This window comes from Hipposideros armiger, unplaced genomic scaffold, assembly GCF_001890085.2.
Source record: "Hipposideros armiger isolate ML-2016 unplaced genomic scaffold, ASM189008v1 scaffold_838, whole genome shotgun sequence".
Lineage (NCBI taxonomy): Eukaryota > Metazoa > Chordata > Mammalia > Chiroptera > Hipposideridae > Hipposideros > Hipposideros armiger.
In genome coordinates this window covers 589,342-609,359 of record NW_017732188.1, presented here as the reverse complement: position 1 = coordinate 609,359, position 20,018 = coordinate 589,342, and the positions used below count along the sequence as shown (strand labels likewise).

General features: G+C 39.6%; 2 protein-coding genes across 8 annotated transcripts in view; one reads left to right on the top strand and one right to left on the bottom strand.

Moving 5' to 3' along the window:
- RIMOC1 (RAB7A interacting MON1-CCZ1 complex subunit 1) overlaps window positions 1-9,866 on the bottom strand; it is a 40,031-nt gene extending 30,165 nt beyond the window's left edge. For 2 of the 7 annotated variants that reach the window (XM_019629311.1, XM_019629313.1), the window contains exons 1-2: window positions 9,721-9,866; window positions 4,624-4,784 (exon numbers count right to left, since the gene is read on the bottom strand). In XM_019629311.1, the coding sequence (XP_019484856.1) occupies window positions 4,624-4,731 (108 nt within the window). In that variant the 5' untranslated portion in view covers window positions 4,732-4,784; window positions 9,721-9,866. Of the gene's footprint in view, window positions 1-2,652; window positions 2,919-4,623; window positions 4,785-9,486; window positions 9,576-9,720 lie in introns of those variants that run through there. The other 5 variants (XM_019629316.1, XM_019629322.1, XM_019629312.1 and 2 more) reach the window with 4 other exon arrangements.
- Window positions 9,446-20,018, top strand: part of OXCT1 (3-oxoacid CoA-transferase 1) — a 145,734-nt gene continuing 135,161 nt past the window's right edge. The window contains exons 1-3 of the mRNA XM_019629309.1: window positions 9,446-9,599; window positions 13,709-13,817; window positions 14,981-15,071. Coding sequence (XP_019484854.1) covers window positions 9,522-9,599; window positions 13,709-13,817; window positions 14,981-15,071 — 278 coding nt within the window. The 5' untranslated portion in view covers window positions 9,446-9,521. The remainder of the gene's footprint in view (window positions 9,600-13,708; window positions 13,818-14,980; window positions 15,072-20,018) is intronic.

Sequence of the window (20,018 nt, the reverse complement as noted above, 5' to 3'; positions counted from 1 at the left end):
GAGGGGGAGGGGGGAGAGGGATTGCTTAAACAAATGTGTGAGAATGGGTAGGGAAAGGGCGCAGGCATGATAAGATAAATATTTAAAAGATAAAATCAGCAAGAATTGGTCATTAATTTAGCACAAGTTAAAGCCCAAGAACATTTTTTGTGCCTGTTAATTATAAAAATCAATCACTTAATTTCTAAATACTTAATCTGTTCAAGTAAAATTTCTCTCTACCCCACTGTATAATGATGTTGTTTATATTAACTTTAGAGATTAAAATTATTTTAATGTACTTTGGCCAGGCACAAGGGTTAGCAGCTTTAGTTTTTCTTTACAAGTTATCAATTAAAAAATAACAGACAATAAAATTCAATATCAAAGAGCTGCCAGAATTTACTACACTTTCGTTTCTTGTGCTCAATCCAGAAAGTCCTCTCCCTTTGACCTTATTGGCTATAATGCTTAGCTGGCTCTGACAAATGCAGTTTACTTTTCCTGGTTCAAAGCAACTTATTAAGTCATTTGAGGTTAAGTCATTTGAGGTTAGTCACTTCCAACCATATTTCTTAGCCCTGTGGTCCTTAGGGAAGGAAAGTCTTAAAATCTCTAATCCGCTTTCATGCCCTCATCTCCTTACTATCCTGAAACTTGTCTCCCAAGATTCTTCCAAACAATCACCTTCCTCCCACTTTTCACTATGCATCCTAAAACTATTGGTCCAATGTTAATAAATACCCCATCTCCTCAAAATTTCCATCTGTTTCAGTGGACACTTGACTATTAAAACTCAGTTTACCTGCGTGAAGTCCAGCTCCCTAACCATACCTCTCTTCCCCTGGATCCCTCTTCACATTCAGGAAAGACACTGAATCTTGGTTTTACATCATTTACCTTCACCCTAAAGCCTGCCATAATCCTAAAATAGTCCAACATCCTGGCAGACCAGCAAACAGGGCTGTGGATCTCAGAAGTCTTAAACTCCAAAACTCAATCTCTGGCTGCATCTCACATATCCTTTACAGTTCTCTCACGCTGTCACACCATAACAGATCTTTGATCTAGAAAAAGCCTTGGTGAAATTTTCTCTCAATCCTTTAGCTTCCTTCTGGCCTCTTTTCTCTTTATAGCCCAGGTCACAGGACTGATTACCGGAACAAGCAGTTCCCTATCTTTTCACTCTACAAAACCCAGCCATCTTTAATGAATGTTCCTCTGCCCTAGTTGTATTTTAGAGATAGAGATCTATTATTTTTTCTGAATTTACGACAAACTGTCTTAACCCCAATTTAGGCACTAGTTCATCTTTCTTCTACTGATTAAAAAGACCATATTTGTCATTACTAACTTTATATGCCTATGAACTGCAGATTTTAAACTCTATTCTAATCCATTAGAATAGTTTACATAACCCCATGCTAATTCTATGTTGTTTATTTAGGAGCTGTTAATTCTTCATATTTATTTTGGAAGTGTTAATCCTTCCTGTTTCTTTTACATCCCTATGTACAAACTGCCTTTAAAGCACGTTTACAGGAATTACATTTAGTTTGCTAAGCCTGTAATGACATTGGATCTATATGGAAAATTCTGTTCCTTTATTGCCAGTGTCAAAGATAAACGAAGCTGGACCTTAGTTAAAGTGTTGAAAACAGATTTTATTCAGTAGCTACTGACAGTAGGGGAAAGAGTTGAGCTCCTTTCCAATGTGTACAGAGGTGACTGGGTGTTTTAATGGAAGAATGAGGGAACAGGGAGGACTGAGTGGGGACTAAAGCAGAGTGAGGAAAGGGAAGCATTAGGAAGGGTTGTAGACACATGGTTAGGCCAGCTGTGGCTGGTGGCTGGCAATTAACTAAGGTAGGATTTTATCTTCCCACTGAAACTGGGAGACAGTGAGTGGCCCCATCCTTCCTGATTAATTACATTTCAAAGGAATAGCTTTCAGGTCCTATGGAAAAACACCCCCAAAGTTCATATCTGATCAATTTACCCTCTGGTTCAAATCTTCAATGGCTTCTTTTTGCTTCTAGAAAAAGGACCAATTCTTAGCACCCTTTTCAAGGTCCTACAGTCTGTCCCCTCTCCACCTTTACTCATTCATGATCTGACTTCTCATACCCTCTAGGGCTTTGCACACATTGCTCTCTCTATGGAACTTTAACTAGCGAACTTCTGATGATCCTTCAGGTCCTAATTTAAAGACAATTCCTACACAGTCTCCCCTGACCCCCCCCGCCCCCTTATGTCAGTCTGTTATACAGTTTTGTAACACTGTACTTCTCACTGACAATACTCTGCACAAGGATGTATGCATTCTTGTTCAGAATCTTAATCTCAAAATAAGAGGTAAACTCTATGAGGTCTGGGACCATGTCTGTCTGTCTTGTTCACAACTGAGTCCCTACCTCTTAGACACTGCCACATGGAAGGAACCATTTAATGATTAGTCCATAGACTAATTAGTTCATAGACTAATGATATAGCATACTTTTATAGAACAATCCCCTACTGACACATTAAACTACATTTTTGTGTTATAAAAATCACTATTTAATTTATAAACACACACTCATGAACATGTATGTATGCATATGTAAAGGTACAATTTTAAAATTTATTCAGGTAGATCACATTAACAAAAAAAGTCGGTAGACCATTATTTACCTGCAGGACAAGCTGGAGGTAAGTAGGAACCCACAAGCAGAGATATGGCTGGAGAGTAGCAGTGCTTCAAGTTACAGTTCAAGACTACTGGCTGCTGTCCATTAGTGATTTACAAATGGGGAGATATAACATTCATCTATAGAGACGTACATATTAGGAGATTATTAATGTTATACCATTCTAGGCAGCCGAAGGAAACATTAGTGTGTGATGGGAAACACAGCAGTTAGTCTCCTGACACACTCCCTTGGATCCTCAGGTTGAGACTGGAGGAAAAATATTTTATAAAATATGAAAATATATAAATGAATTTTTGTATATAAAATATATATTTATATATATTGTGGTAAGAACACTGAACATGAGAGCTACACTCTTAATAATTTTTTAACTGTAGAATACACTATTATTAACTATAGGTACAGGGTCATATAGCAGATCTCTAGAACTTCCTCATCATGTGTAACTGAAACTTTCTACCTGTTGAACAGCAACTGCCCATGTTCCCCCTCCCCTGAGTCCCTGGCAACCGCCATTCTACTCTCTGCTTCTATAAGTTTGACTAATTTAGATACAGCCTACAAGTGGAATCATACAGTATTTATCCTTCTGTGACCGGTTTATTTCACCTGGCATAATACTCTCAAGGTTCATTCAAGTTGTAACATATGGCAGGATTTCCTTCCTTTGTAAGGCATGCCTATACCACATTATTTTCTTAATTCATTCATCCGTGTATAGACATTTAGGCTGCTTCCACATTTTGGCTATTGTGAATAATGCTACAGTGAACATAAGCGGAAATATTTCTGAGATCCTGAAATGTGTATTTTGAACTCTCACACTAAAACTATATGTATAGTGCTTTTAAAAGTTAATGAAAAGTTGTACAATATTTTAAACAATGAGAGAAAATTCCCAAAGTCCTACCCTCATCATTTTTTTTTCATTGTTTGGGTGGTCCTTTTCAGTTTTTAGCCTTATGTAAAAATATACGAGACACATCTGTGGTCATTATATAATATAATTTAAATTCTGCCTTTTACAATTTTCCTAAACATTTCTACACACGCTTAAATTTATTTTTTAGTGGTGGCATAATAGACTTTTAAAATATATTTAATAATTCAATCAACCTGGGTTGTATTTTATATATATGTATATCCTGAGATATAAGGATCTATTATTTTTTTCCTAAGTTTATAGCAAATTGTAATAACCTCAACCTAGGAACTAGTTCATCTTTTCCTACTAATTAAAAAGACTACCTTTGTCATATATTATTCTTATTATTCTGAGATCTCCCTCCTAACTGCTTAATCTGGTAATCTTTAATGTGTTAAAATCAGAGATACACCACAATTACGTGTACATACTACTGCTTAGTTAGAGTTGATAGAATAGGTGAACTATAATTTAAAATTTAATTTCAAAATATAATATTTGTGGAATCCCCAAAGTACTTCTGCAGAGCCCTTAAGGTTAGATGGTTTGCTGAGTCTGCATTAGAAAGATCTTGGCTATAATCAGATGAGGGACTTTAACTTGTAGCCTATGAAGATTTCTTAAAGAGTTTTAGGGAAGCATATGAGAAAACCTGATCTGTATTTGAAATAATTCAAAAAGTGGTTAACTGATGAAAAAAGTTAATTTAGGAAGCCACTGCAGTAATGCAGATGACAGAAACTGAAACTGAAGTCTTGCACTAGGGCAGAAAAAGTGACATTGGGGAGTTGGGGTCAGATTCAAAGATATTTCATTAAGAAGGAGGAGTGAAGATAAAAAGCAGTCTTGAATACCATACAGTCCAGGTTTTGAATCCTGTCTGATGCTTTCCAGTTTATAAAAATGTAGAAAGTATCTGAGAAATACACACACACACACACACACACACACACACACACACACACACGGTATAATCTTTTAACACCTGAAAAGTACAGATGGATACTAGTCCAGACATGACCTTACCTCTTGCCAATCTGCAGCAGTCCTTAACTGTTGCACTACATTAGGCCACACAGCTAGGGAATAGCAGAGCTGAGATCTGGATCTAAGCAGCCTAGCCACAGGGTTCATGCTCTTTACCACTGTGCTGTCAACATTTGCTTCTGACGTTGGGCAAATCCATCCTATGAAGGTAGAGAGGCAAATATATTAACAGTTTGGAATATAAAGGTGATGTACAGGGAAGAGGAAAACCAAAAAAGATGATCCCCTTCTATGCCAAGTTAAGAAGCATGGATTTTGGATCTTAAAGGCAGTGGGGGAAAACCATTGAGAGCTTTTAAGCATAAGTATATGATTGGACTTGAATACATACAATTTCACAATGGTGTGTTTTGCTCCTTGAAGTTTCTTTAGAACATTAACATAATTTTCATTTTCATTCCAGCAGTTGAGCCCTCTCTATCTCATGCACTTATTTTACTTTTTTTTCTGAGAAAACTACTTACAATTCATTTTTTATCTACTGAACAAAAATTAAGAACACATTAGTTAATACAAGAAACTGCTTCAAAGAATGTCTGAAAATAACGTTACTACAGATTCAAAGGGATCTGCTTGCCTGTGCACATCCAAGCCAAACAAAACACGAGCAGGAGTTTGTAGCCAAGAAAGTAAAGGTTTACGTAAGGAGTTGGCGCCAAGTCCGGAGACACAGGTGAGCTGGTGCTCACAAAAGCCTGGCTCCCTGATGGCGTCTAGTGGTACATTACATAAGGGAAAAATAATCATGGTTGCTATGGGAACTGGGGCTGGAGGCTCTACTGATTGGTCTGGACTAAGGTAGGGAGCAGTTGATCATGGCTTCAGGTCCTGATGTCAATCATAGCACTGTTCGGTCACGTTTCCAAGGGATGTGGTTTGTGGGACTGTTCTGCTCTCAGGAGTCCGGAGCTGAAACATAACTGAGGCCAAGGTGTTAACTTTGTTGTATTAAACCCTTACTCATTGTTTGAGGTCTAGTTATTATTATATCCTAGTCATGGCTGATAGACCTGAAGCTTTATTCTTAAGTGAGTTTGACACTGACCAGAACCCAATGTCCTAACGGCTTAATGATTAAAAGGAGCGAACATACAGTATAAGTTTAGGTAGGAGGATCTGGGGAAAGAATGCAAGTGAGTTATATTTTTACCAGAATAAACAAAGCGAGCTTGGATTAAAGCAGAATGCATGCTAAGGAAATGAAGTTCAGGTAGGGTTACAATAATAAGCTTACAAGAAAGGTAAATTAAGGGATGATGATTTGCATTATAAAATACTTAAATTTACAGATTTATGGGGGCCGGCCGAATGGCGTGTTGGTTAAGAGCTGGCTTGGGACACCAGCTCTGTGCAGCAGGGCCCCGGTTCAGATCCCACATGAGGACCAGTGACACTGCCCTCTACAGCTAAGATGGTGAACAACAGCTTAACCGGGAGCTGGGATGCCATGAGTCACTGGCAATGGCATAGGCTGCAAGCCCCTGCTGCAGTGGGCTGCCATAAGCTACAGTGTGTGGCCGGCAGCCAGCATGAGAGGCCAGAAGCTGGTGTGAGCTGCCAAGAGCCGCTGTGAGCGGCCGTCCAGAGGCCAGCGACCGATCTGCCTCACCCTGGAAGAGCGCAATGATAATACCAACATGGGCCAGTGAGGCGACGTCCTCCACAACTAGATTGACGAACCAAAGAACAGCAACTTGTCTGCTCCCTTCCCTGATTCCCCAACACTGTTCTCCTCTCCCAATTCCCCAATAAAATCTTTAAAAAAAAATTTACAGATTTATGTAAAATTTTAAATTTATGTCTTTCAAATCCACTAGAAAAAAATTATTTGTCTGAAGGAATTTGTTTCCATATATTAAAGGACCATTGTATGAAACGACATGCATATTTTTTCTTACTGACTCAAATGACCTAGTTAAAAACTCCTATTACTAGTTAAACCGGTCAAATGACATTTGAAAAACAAATTTTCAAATACTCTCATTATCAACCTGCAGGAATACTCCACCAACTATGAAGTCAGAACGTTCTATATTTCATATATAAAGAGAGATGATGCTAATGCATCATAGTTTAGTAGGAGAATTTACAGTCTTACTAACTCTGACACATTGCATTCATTTGATGGAAAGGGATAGCTATATATATTATATATATATTTACATACATGTTTTACATATATGTATATATATACATATATATTTACATACATGTTTTATATATATGTATATATAGTACAACATAAACTGGAATCAGACCTTTTATTTAAATCTTTGAATTCAGTTTTCCCAATTTTTTTTTTTTTTTAATCTGAGCCATCCTGCCACCTGTTGGCAGCTGAGCTCGGGCCAGGAATTGAACCAGCGACCCTGTTGCTCAGAGCTCACACTCTTGAGTGAGCTCTTAACCAACTGAGCTACTTGGTCAGCCCAATTCTCCCAATTTTGAAAGTATGGAAGTTAAGCTCTATAAGATTACACAAAGAAAAGTTTCCAGAACATGTATACCTGCCACAAATTGCTCTTCAAAGCAAGGAGGAACTATTCTTACTAGTTCAGAAAAATTCAGATGTTATTTTAAAAGTAGGCTTTTACACAGATTAAAATTAAAATGGCTTTGTGGAACCAGAGGAGAAATCTGTTTGGAAGAACTTTTCTGTAATTTGTTTAAGTTAAAGATATTCATGTTTTACTTAAAAAGTACAAAATGAAGTCACAGAGTCATCGAAAAACTGTACGGTATGTTTTGAGGCTGATTAGTACAGAGTAATGAGGTTGATTTCCCCCCCTGAGATTTAGAGTCACACAGAGTATAAGACGTAAAATGTGTGTTTTTTCTGCAACCTAGAGCAGCAGCATGAGACCAGTCAAGAAAAGTGAGACATACGACCACTGTTAGACAACGTCGCTGATGTTGTTTTCCATTTCATGAGCCCTCTGGAAGGGCGAACGTGGAAAAGCAGACCCAATTGTGAATGTTATCTTTTTCAAATTATGAAAGCTACACAAAAGCTCTTATATGCTGCATGCATTAGGACTAGTAATGGGATTTCAGTTCTAATACCTGAATTTCCCTTCTATCCAAATTCTTAAAATGTGTTGAAAATACAGAACTTTATTGTTAATTTTTCCTTATACAATTGAATAGTTTAACTTATTGATTTTGATTAAAATTATAATATTTATAGGGAGAAAAAGATTCAGAGTTAAAAGAATACCATGAGGGCCAGCCAAGTGGTGCATTAGTTAAGAGCTGGCTTGGGACACCAGCTCTGAGCAGCAGGGCCCCGGTTCGGATCCCACATGGGGGCCTGTGACACTGCCCTCTACAGCTAAGATGGTGAACAACAGCTCGACCTGGAGCAGGGCTGCCATGAGTCGCCAGCGACAGCATAGGCTGCAGCCCCTGCTGCAGTGGGCTGCCATAAGCTACCCTGTGTGGCTGGCAGCCAGCGTGAGCGACTGGCAGCCAGTGTGAGCTGCCAAGAGCCGCCGTGAGTGGCCATCCAGAGTCTAGCGACTGATCTGCCTCACCCGGGAAGAGCGCAATGATAATACCAACATGGGCCAGTGAAGCAACGTCCTCCACAGCTAGACTGAAGAACAAAACGACAGCAACTTGTCTGTTCCTCTTCCCCCGATTCCCCAGTGCTGTTCCCTTCCCCCAATTCCCCAATAAAATCTTAAAAAAAAAAAAAAAGAATACCATGAAAGTGCTTTTATGGACAGACTTTAAACTGGACTGTGATTGGTCATTGCTTTCGTGTACTTGCTAAGGAAGCTAAGGTCTTATTTATTTACCTTGTTTGCTTTGGCTTGGTTCAAAACTGAGCCATATTCCCAAAACTTGATCAGCCCTTAAATAAAGTGTTTATTGAATTTCCACTGGGTCCTTCCATTCTAAGTACACAGATGGTCCTGGAGAAATCAGACTTCGCTCATGTCAAGGAGTTGGTCAAAAGACTTTGAGAGAATGTATGTGCTATGCCAATCTGCCATTGCAACTTGAATAAACTTAGAATAATGCCTAACCTTCATTTATTATTTATAATGGGGCCAGAAGCTTTGCATGAATTATCTCATGTAAAGCTTAAGACAGTTCCAAGTATCATAAACAATCCTAATTCACGGAAAAGGGCACTTAGGCTTAGGTAAGTAATGAAACTAGTCTAAGGCCAAATGGATACACGCCTGTATGTTTGCATCTGCTGAGTAATCTCAGGGGTTTCTGGAACTCCAGTATCAGAAAGATCCTGAAAAATGCAGACTTGGATGATGGAGAAGAAGGGAAAGTGTGCTAAGATCAGGTCCCAGATCCTTGACCTTGACCTGATCACACTTCGTGGTTGATGGCTATTGGCAGGTTCTCAGAACAGGAGAGGAGAGAGCACTGAGAGATGAAAGAAATGGGAACGCTGTCAGGCAAGAGTAAAAGGAGTAGGGGACCTCGAGAGGATACCCCTTTGCTGTCCACACACATGCCAGGCACTGCCTTGGAAAAGCAACAAGCCCTGCCAGAGACCCTCTTGGGCCCCTCGAATGCTAGGCGAATTCCTTATCCAGGACCTTGGGGGAAGCGGACACCCGAGCCCCCTGAAAGATAAAGGGCTGACCAAGGGGCTAAGGTGGCAAGCGCTCTCCAACAAAGCTCCCTGGAACTCGCCAGACCCAGAAAAAGACCCAGTCGGTTCCCCTCCCAGCCTCAGGGTGCCGTGGGCGCCCAGCGCAGGAGACCCAAGGACGTCACTGACGCCGGGTCGAGCCTCCAGCCCGCCCCCCGCGCGCCTTCTTTCCCCTCCCTTCCCAGTGACGCGGCGCCGCGGCCCGGGCAGCGCTCACTGACACGCTCACTCGCGCTCCAGACGCCGGGTCTTCAACATGGCGGCTCTGAAACTCCTCTCCTCCTGGCAAAGGTTCTGCGCCTCCGCCCGGGGCTCCGGGGGCTCTTGGTCAAAGGTAAAGTGCGGGTGAGGAGGTCTCCGGAAGAGCGCAGACGACACCCCGAGTGCTGCCCGCGTGCTCTCCTCTGCAGGCACCGCCCTCTCCTGCCTGGGAGTTGGCATCCGTGGCACCTTACCCCGGGCACTGAGATGCGCCGGTGCCTTCCTCGCTTCGCTGCTCCTTCGGGTTCACCGCCGTGGCTTGGTTCTGCATCCGCTTCCCGGACGGAGCGAGACGAGGCCAAGACGCGCTGAGAGGCTGAGAAGGGGCGAGAGCCCGGCGCCCTTCTGAGCTCGCGCGTCCTCGCGGGCGGGGTCGGGGTGCATCGCCGCCTCGCGGGCAGCCTCCGGGGATGGGGCTCCGGCGGCCGGAATGGGGCGTGAGAGGCGCGCCGGATTAAGGAGGGGGAACGGGTGACAGCAGCAGGGGTTTGCACCCAGCAAGGGCGCCCCTAGAGGCCCAGAACCCACCGCCGAGTTAGCCAGATCGCGGCGCGACTTCACCGCCAAGGGGGCGGATGCTTGGCGCGGCGGGTGGAAGGCCGTGCCCCACTTCCTCCTCCCCTATATGGCTGTTTCGCCCGCGGCTATGGGATAAGGAACCTGAATTGGAGCGCTGGCCTGGGCGTCTTTCCTGCAAGCGGAGAAGTCGGTCAAGGTCTGGCCGTGGCTCGTGCGTTGTCTTTGGGCGTCGGCCTCCCTTCTCCCGAGGCCCCTCAGAAGATCCGGGTTATAGGATTTCCGTTTTTCAAAGCCCACTGAAAATCTTGTTCCGCCTTTACTGCCAGCTCTCCCGAGTGGTGTCACGAGGCACTCTCGTCGCGCTTGTTGGTTGATGTGGGGTTTTTTTGCCCCATCCCCTGCCCTTGCCTGGAGCCCACGCTCAGGTGGCATTGCAGTGCGTAGTCCAGGAGGGTGGCTTACCTTCGCTACCTTGTAACCCCTGGAGCCTCTTTCTTGGAAGGGAAAACAAAAAGTGATGTTTTTACTTAGAATATTGAATAATAGCTCTGAGCTTGAAAGCATGCCTTGCACACGGTGCTTACTGACAGAACTGTCCTGCCCCATTTCTCTTTCCCACATCCAACATCTGAGAGCAGTTAAGTGCAGAGGGGCCACTAAGCCCCTTAGGTAAGTGCTAGGGAATGATTGGGAACTGGAACATTTTACTCCTAAATGCTTCTTAGGAAGCATTTGACTATTGCATTTAGCTTTGGGTATGTAAAGCATTATTAAAAGGGAACTCGACCTTCAGTCAGGTTGCTGCGCGTGCTGAAACTAAGGCAAACCAGGACACGGAGATACCCTTGGCCAAGGTCAATAACATTCCCTCTTTTGATAGTTATTTGCCTGAGTGTGATTTACTCATTTTTCCACCTTTAGGTATATCATTGAACCATTCCCAAGCCCAGCAAACCTCTTCATAGAGAGGGGAGCTCCAAATTATGGGTTTTGCTGTATTTCTTTGAAAGTTCCTGTTGAGATTCAAACTCTCACCTTACAGGTTTGATTATCATAGCTCCAAACCCTGCTTTCCAGTGTTTCTTTAGCCCTTGGCAGTTAGTGCCCTTACTGCAGTCTAGCCCTTAAATTCTGACCTCCTACTTCAGTTAAACTGTAACATTTGTGTACTTGCTAACTTTTTAAATGTATACATTGTCTTCTTAACCAGGTGAAAGTTTCTTGTTGGCAGGCACCATATTGTATGACTATTCTCCATCTCTCTCAACATTACACCCTACTCTGCATAGAATAGACACTCAACACATGTTTAATACATGGATGAGAAAACCTTATAGGCAAACTTAACTAGTAACCTTGAGAATTTTTTTGCTAAACATAACCAACAGATAAAATGAGACAGGATGTTTTTTGTCTTTTTTTTTTTTTTTTTGGTGATAGTCAAGTTTCTCAAACTTGAGGGTGCATCAGAATTACCTGGGACTTTATCAAACAGATCACTGTGTCCACCCCCAGAGTTTATGATTTAGTAGGTTCTGGGTGGGACCCCCTAATTTGCATTAATAAAGTTCCCAGGTGATGTTAATACTGCTGCTCTGAAGACTACACTTTCAGAACCATTGGCATGAACTTAGAATAGACTATCTGAAGGTATCTTCCTTCCTCCATACGATTTTGGAGGGAACATTTAGTACTGTTTTACACTATAGAAAATTATTACTGGGGGGGGGGAACACTACCATTAACACTTTTATCTACCTCTCTTCTTTGAAACTGTCTTTTCCCAGACTTTCTCAAATCCCAGACTTTCCTGAGCTGCAGTATAACTTACTTAGTCTACTCCACTTGGATTTCACTGAGCAGCTCAAGCTCTTTCTGACTCAGAATGAACCAGCCATAAAATGGCTTTTCCATCCCTGTTTTGTTTTGTTTTCATTATTGTTAACAGCACCAGTATCCATCCAGTGTATAAACTTGGAACCATTCTCTCCTCTCCTCCTTTCTCTACCTCCAGTTGATCACCAGTGTCATGTGTAATAATTTTGTAATTATGTGGTGATTACTATCCTTGCTACTTTGTGAGTTTCATCAGAGCAGGGACTATGCCTGTGTGGTTTTCTTTGTTTTAACCCTGCATCCTCATTATTTACTGCATTTGATACAAAATATATATTTTGGAGCAAATGGATGGATGAATGAAACAAGGAGCCCCCCCCCCCCACGTTTGTGATTCAGGCTTTCATATGAGCGTTGTGACATCTCTCTGTTTCAAAAGCTTTGCTGTTCCTTCTTCATTGAAGGATGAAGTTGAAATTCTTTAATGTGGTCTTTTAAGGCCTCGTCCAACCTGCCTCAGTGTCCATCTCCTGCCTGTTCTTCATGAACATCTGTTCATGGGACCTGATCTTGCATGTTCCTGAATACAATGAGCCTCTAACCTCTCTATACCTTTACTTAGGCAGCTCCCCCTTTCTATCTTTGCCTCCAGTGTTATCCCTTGTTTGGGCTGCGTGCCAGGGTACATACACTGCTCTCCTTACCTGACTTTGACCAAGGTTGAAATTTAAAGGGACAAAAGTCATCTGTGTAACCTCTACCTCTGCAAATCTCATTTGACTTTCAGTATAGTTCCCTTAAATAGGCTTTTATACTATTTGACACTTTTTATAAAAGGAGTTTTTAGAGGACAAAAAGAGTGATAGAAACTCATTTATGCTGTTACCTTGACGCCATCAGGATGTCTGTCTTAGGAGACTGATAGGCATTGGGTGTAAGCGTACAACATTATGGACCTGTTAAGGTGGCAGCATATCATGAGTCAGCTGTCATTCTCTCAACTCCCTCGTTTTAGCTTGAATATATGGTGAGAATAAAAGAGAGATTACATGTATTACATATAACATATATAATAATAAAGAGATGTTGGATGTGAGTGATAAATTGCATTACAATCAACTTTCTAATTTTTTTCTTGTCCATATTGTGGATGAAATTTAAAGAGGGAAACAATTAAAAACTGATTGTGAAAGCTCACTAGATAACAGTAATTCTAGCCATGTCTCTCTTGCAGATAATAGTTTGCTACTTTTCAACAGCATCCATGAAATCCAAGCCCCAGCATCAGTCTTTTGATGCTGTTCTTGTCCCTTTAGGAGGCATTCTCTGTTACCCAATATTGCATCGGGAGCCAAATATGTAGAATTTGTAGTATTGGTCATGCTGTCCTAGATTTCCTCAAGAGCCGTCCGTGGTCATGTCTTAATACTTATTAGATTGGAATAAATAGCAAAGTAGTTGGCACATAGTAGATTCTCATAAATATATGTTGACTGAGTAGAAGGTTAACTTACAGAAATTGATGCTCGATGACACCATTATTGGGAATTTGAGTCCTAGTATATGGTCTTTCTACTTTTAGGTGGCCACAAATGTCACCGAATTTTCCCTTATGTAATAGAAGACCTAGATCATAAGGGGATTCTGGTGATAATCTGTGGATAGAGTATGTCCATTCCACTCTTAAGATGAACTAATTACAGTCCCACTCTTTCAAAGAGGACATAGTGAAATTATCCTTGTATCCATAAAAATTGAATAAACTGCTATATATGTAAAGATGTATCTCCAAATGATTATTCATTTAAAATGTTTTTAATGTTTTAGGGATGTGTTTGCTACTTTTCAACCAGCACGCGTCGCCATACCAAATTTTATACGGATCCAGTGGAAGCTGTAAAAGACATCCCTGATGGTGCAAAGATCCTGGTTGGTGGTGAGTAATAGTATTGTTTTCCTTTTTATGGTAACACCATTATGTTTTTAGCAAAGCAGGGAAATCATAGTAGCAAAGCTATGTAGGTTAGAAATACCAATTATTTTATTACTTGGTTATTATTTATTATTTTATTTATTATATATATTATATTCTCTTTTATTAGGGTCCCCTTTCTGAAAGTTTAGTAAGGTTTAACATTTTATATTTTTACCTTTTCATTCCTTTTGTGTTTTTTTATTATTTTGAAAAGCTGAACCTTCAAATGGTGACTTTTTATTAGTAGTTAAAAAACAATCCCTAGATTTTTTTGGGGGAATTCCATTTAACTTTAAACATTTGCATTGATCTCATCCACCCACAACTAACATCTCCTTTTGTTATGCAGCATTTTATAAGATAGCACATAAGCATCTATCTGTTACTGAGCTTCCCAAGTTCTATTGTTTCTGTTTGCTTGGAATATCTTTAAGAACCACTGTTTCACATTCATTAAATTTGCTGCCTGATTCTTATAATTTCTTTGGGTTTCTAGGCCTTGGTCACAGGGATCAAGGCTTATTTTTAGGGCTGCCCATCCTTCCTTCCCTCCCTTCCTTCCTTCCTTCCTTCCTTTCTTCCTTTCTTCCTTCCTTCCTTCCTTCCTTCCTTCTTTCCGTCCTTCTTTCATTCCATCCTTGTTCTTCCTCTAACTGATCAGCCATTGAGTGTCCATTTTAAACCCAATACTATTTGAGGAATTGTGGAACATGTAAAGAAATGAAAGTCATTGGCCTAGACTTCCAATTCTGCAGCATATACTCAGGCATATAAAACAAACAGGCTTGAAAAAGTGACTGTATAAGAGTTAAATTATAAAGTGGGACAGTAATAGATATGTAGTTAAGTGCAAGAACATGGGTAGCCATATTAACACATTGCACTTGGCTTTATAGTTATGAATCAAGGACACGACAGTAGTATCTGGTGCTATATATTGTTGCAAAACATTTGGATACAGCTGTATGACCATTTAATGAGTTGTTGAGATATATCTGTGTGTTTTGCTTAATAAGTCTAATAATGTGTTTTGTGTATTTTCTTTTTTATTAAAAAGAGTAACACATATTTCCCTGAAAAAAAATTACTCTCTATCATTTGGTTATCTTTTTGGCTTATTGTAGGTTTTGGGTTATGTGGAATTCCAGAGAATCTTATAGGAGCTTTACTAAAGACTGGTGTAAAAGGGTTAACTGCAGTCAGCAACAATGCAGGGTAAGTGCATTTTTAACACAAGTGGTTTGAAAGAAATATCAGTTTTCCATAATATTTAACCAACGTCTATCAATGAAATGAAAAATTTCTCCATTTACATAAGCTATGCTCGTACATCAAAAGATAGTATTTAACAAGCTCAGGAGTGGTAGTTACATTTATTCAAAAATTTTTGGCACTGTCCTTCGTAATCCTAAGTAAAGGAGACTTGCATAACTTTATATCTTAATCTGATGTGCTTTTATTTTTCTAAACTTCACATATATTATTAAAGTAAAAATATATATTTTTAAATTGAATTCTGCATTTTAAAATTTAGAGATGTTCCTTTATGTTGTATATTATAGATCATTATTTATAAAGAAAGGTGGGCATCAATTTGAACTATATTTTGAGTCCTTCCTTTTGGCTATGCCATTACTCCTAGATGATATATAAGGAATACCATTAATCATTAAAAATGTTGCTACTCTTGAGGGCCAGCTGAGTGGCTCAGTTGGTTAAGTGTTGGCTTAAGAGTGCGAGCTCTGAGCAACAGGGCCGCCGGTTCAATTCCCACATGGGCCCGAGCTGAGCTGTCGCTGAGCTGCCAACAGATGGCAGGATGGCTCAGCTGGTGTAACAACAAGATTGCCTGTTCAATGATGGGCTATGCCCACCCGCAACTAAGACTGAACTCAGCACCTTGGCTGAGCTGCTGCCCAGATGGCTCAGTGGATTGAACGTGCGCTCTTAACAACAAGGCTGCTGGTTCTACTCCCACATGGGATGGTGGCTACACCCACCCACAACTAAGATTGAACACAGCACCTTAAGCTTAGAGGCCACGAGCTGCCACTAGGCAGCCAGATGGTGACTGGCGCCCTCCACAACAAAGATTAAAGAACAAATGTGGCTGGTACCCCTCCCCAATTCTGCAACGCTGTTCCCCTCCCCCAATTCCACAATAGAAGTCTTAAAAAAAAAATGTTGCTACTCTTGATAGAAGGTGGCTATGCAGCCAGCACTTAACACAGTAGGATCGTATATCAAAATTGTCAACAATGATCCATAACATTTTAATAATGAATGGCATGCACATTAAGATATATTTAGTTATGAAAGAAAAAGCTATTTTTATACAAAATGTTAGATCATCAGCTTTCTTTCAATAATAAAAGACTTTAAAGATCTTATCAAAATTCTTAAAGTTAACTAAATTGGCAGTTTAACCTATGCAACTTAGAATAAATAGTATGGATTATTTAGGAAACAAAAATGATCCTACATTTGTGCTCATTTTTCCTTTGCTGAGTTTATTTATGCTATTATTTTCATCTGGAAGGTTCTCCCACCTCTTTTCTGCATATCCATATCTTTCCCATCTTTCAGAATTTGACTGGTTACATATCCTCAAAGAAGCCTTATCTAAGTACAGAACTTCCTAGCCTTTACTGATCTTGCCCCTTCCTGAATTCTTTTGGAGACTTTTATTTAATTTGTGTACTGAATTGTATTTATTCTGTCCGATATGTGTTACAGGCCACTTGTTACTTACAGTAGTTTTCTATTTTCTACTGTGCTTATCCTGAGTCTCAGAGTCACTGAATGCTAGAGCTGGAGGGGATTGTAGAGATCATCTGTTCCAGTTCCTCCATTTAAAAGAGGAAAGACATCTGTAAATAGAGAAGTAGCTTATTCACAGTCCCTTGATATTTCTTAAACACATCCAGTGCCCTTTGAGCTGATTTTATATTTATTTAAAATGCTGTTGATTATCAGTACTTTGCTGGGTTTTTCAGATAGCTCAGTGCTTACAAGGGATGGTGTAGATCAGGGATCAGCAAACTTTTGAGAAGGAAGAGCCGCCAGGGGTCAGCAAACTGTGGCTCACGAGCGTATGGCTCTGAAGTAAAATTGAAAATGAAAATAAAATTACCATAGTTTCATTTATAGAATTTTAGAAGATATTATTCACATNAGGAGTTTTATGGTTTCAGGTCTTATGTTTAAGTCTTTAATCCATTTTGAATTTGTTCTTGTATATGGTATACGGAGGTGGTTCAGTTTAATTTTTTTTTTTGCATGTGTCAGTCCAATTTTCCCAGCACTATTTATTAAATAGGCTATCTTTAACCCAATGTAAATTCTTCCATTATCATGGACTAACTGCCCGTATATGCATGGATTTATTTCTGGGCTCTCTATTCTGTTCCATTGATCTATGTGCCTGTTCTTATGCAAGTACCATACTGTTTTGATTACTGTAGCCTTGTAGTATGTTTTGATGTCTGGTAGCATGATACCCCCAACTTTGTTCTTATTTTTCAGGGTTGCCGTGGCTATTCGGGGTCTTTCATGGCTCCATATAAATTTTAGGATTATATTTTCTATTTCTGTGAAAAATGCCCTTGGTAGTTTGATAGAAATTGCATTGAATCTATACATTGCTTTAGGCAGTATGGACATTTTAACTATGTTAATTCTTCCTATGCATGAGCATGGTAGGTGTTTCCATTTATTTGTATTTTTTTTATTTCTTTCTTCAGTGTCTTATAATTTTCCAAGTACAGGTCTTTTACTTCTTTGGTTAAATTTATTCCTAAGTATTTTATAGTTTTTGAAGCCATTGTAAATGGGACTGTTTTTTTAATTTCTCCTTCCGCTAGTTTATTATTGGTATTTACAAATGCAACTGATTTATGAATATTAATTTTGTATCCTGCTACCTTCCTGAATTTGTCTATCAGTTCCAATAGTTATTTTATGGAGTCTTTGGGGTTCTCTCTATGTAGTATCATGTCATCGGCATATAATGACAATTTTACTTCCTCCTTACCAATTTGGATGCCTTTTACTTATTTTTCTTGTCTGATTGCTGTGGCCAAAACTTCCAGAACTATGTTGAATAAAAGTAGAGAAAGTGGACAGCCTTGTCTTGTTTCTGATCTTAAGGGGAATGGTTTTAGCTTTTCCCTATTGAGTATGATGTTAGCTGTGGGGTTATCATATATGGCCTTTATTATGTTGAGATATGATCCCTCTATTTCCACTTTGCTAAGAGTTTTTTATGATAAATGGCTGTTGTATTTTGTCAAATGCTTTTTCTGCATCTATTGATATGACCATATGATTTTTATTTTNCTTTAATTTTTGGAAGACTTTAACATATGAATTACAGGCCTGTGTGAACCAAAGTTTCACAACAAACTGTATATTAACCAGTTAAATCCCAGAGCCAAGGAAAGAATAGGTGTGTTATATTAGTCATGCTCATTTGCTCGTGACAAGATTATTTTAGACTGCAGTTCTTGAAGATGGGGATTTAGATAACTCCAAGGGCAACCCACTTACATGTGTAAGACTCATACATAGTATCTGGTAATGGATATGTACCTGTGCTTATGATGACAATATTATTGCTTGTATATAGTTCTGTCCTAGTCAGGTGTAAGAATTCTGTGAGGGCCCAATGAGCAGTTGCACACTCCAAATAAAATTTCTGGTTCTGCACCAGTGATTTTGAACCAGGAGATAAAGGCAAGTGTGTTCTTTGCTCTGCCCTGTTTCTTCTTTGTTGAGATGGCTACATCTCTGAAGGACCCTGAAGGGCTTAATGGAGAGATCTAGGTCACCTTGGCTGATTACAAGCATCCTCCCAAGTTTGGTTATTTTGTCTGGGAAGGGCTAACCACTTTCTGGAGTGTGTACTTGAACATGTTTGCTCAGCTCATGGAAGATTTCACTTGTCCCGTATAACTATGTCATAAATTGACCTTATGTCTAAATACAGCATTGTCTTTTTAATATTCTTGATATTATCAGAGTAAATATGAGGTGTGATAAAAAAAATACAGTGAATGTTTAAATTAAAAAAATTTAATACAGTGAAAGACACATTGCCATTAATGCCCTTCAAAATACTCCCCCTCGCTTTAAACACACTTATCGCATCTTTCTTGCCACTTTCGGAAGCAGTTCTGAAAGTCCTCTTTCATGAGTGTCTTTAGTTGTGCTATCGTGGCTGCCTCAGTGTCCTGAATCGATTCAAAACGTTTACCTTTCATGGTCATTTTGACTTTGGGGAAAAGCCAGAAGTCGTACGGTGCCAATTCCAGTGAATAAGGTGGATGAGGACACACAGTAATGGTTTTTTTTTTTTTTCCTTAGTTGTGGTCTTTTATTTGATTACTTTAAAAAATCATAGATCTTAATCAGTTTCTTTCTTATTATACAAACACACAATATGTCTGTTACAAAAATATCAGGAAGTACAAACAAGCAAAAATTAAGAAAACAAACAAGCAAAAAGAACAACTTAAATTTGCCCTGGGGATCACTGCTGGTTAGTTAGACCAGCACATTCACAAATATTTCCTCACTTAGCTGTCTCTACTATAGAGTATGAAAAAAGTAAATCTTGTCCAGCCTTCCTTGCAGCTTAGGTCATCATGTGACAAAGTTCTAGTCAATGAGACCTACACAGAAAACAAACAGATAAACAAAAAACTCCTATGGGAGTTTCTAGGGAAACTCTGGATTCTCTTATCTTCCTCCCTTGATTTGCATCTCCAGCAGCTATCTTGGGACCATGGGGCAGTAAGCATGAAGATGAAAGCCACTATGTTAAGGATGACAGAGTGAACACCTGGGCATCATTGAGCAACTGAACCAATGCCAGCAACCTCCCACCTCTAGACTTCTTATCAAGTGAGAAAATAACTGCCTATTTATTTAAGCCACTGCTAACTGCATTTTCTGTTGTATACAGTATTCCTAACTTATACCAGCCACCTGAAAAAAAAAACATCATACCAGTGTACTTAAGTGTTCTAAGTATTCTAAGGGCTTTTGCTTATTTTTTATTTTATTTATTTATTATTATTATTATTATTATTATTATTATTATTATTATTATTAGTTTCAGGTGTACAAAACAATGCAGTAGTTATCCTTTTCACCCCTCAC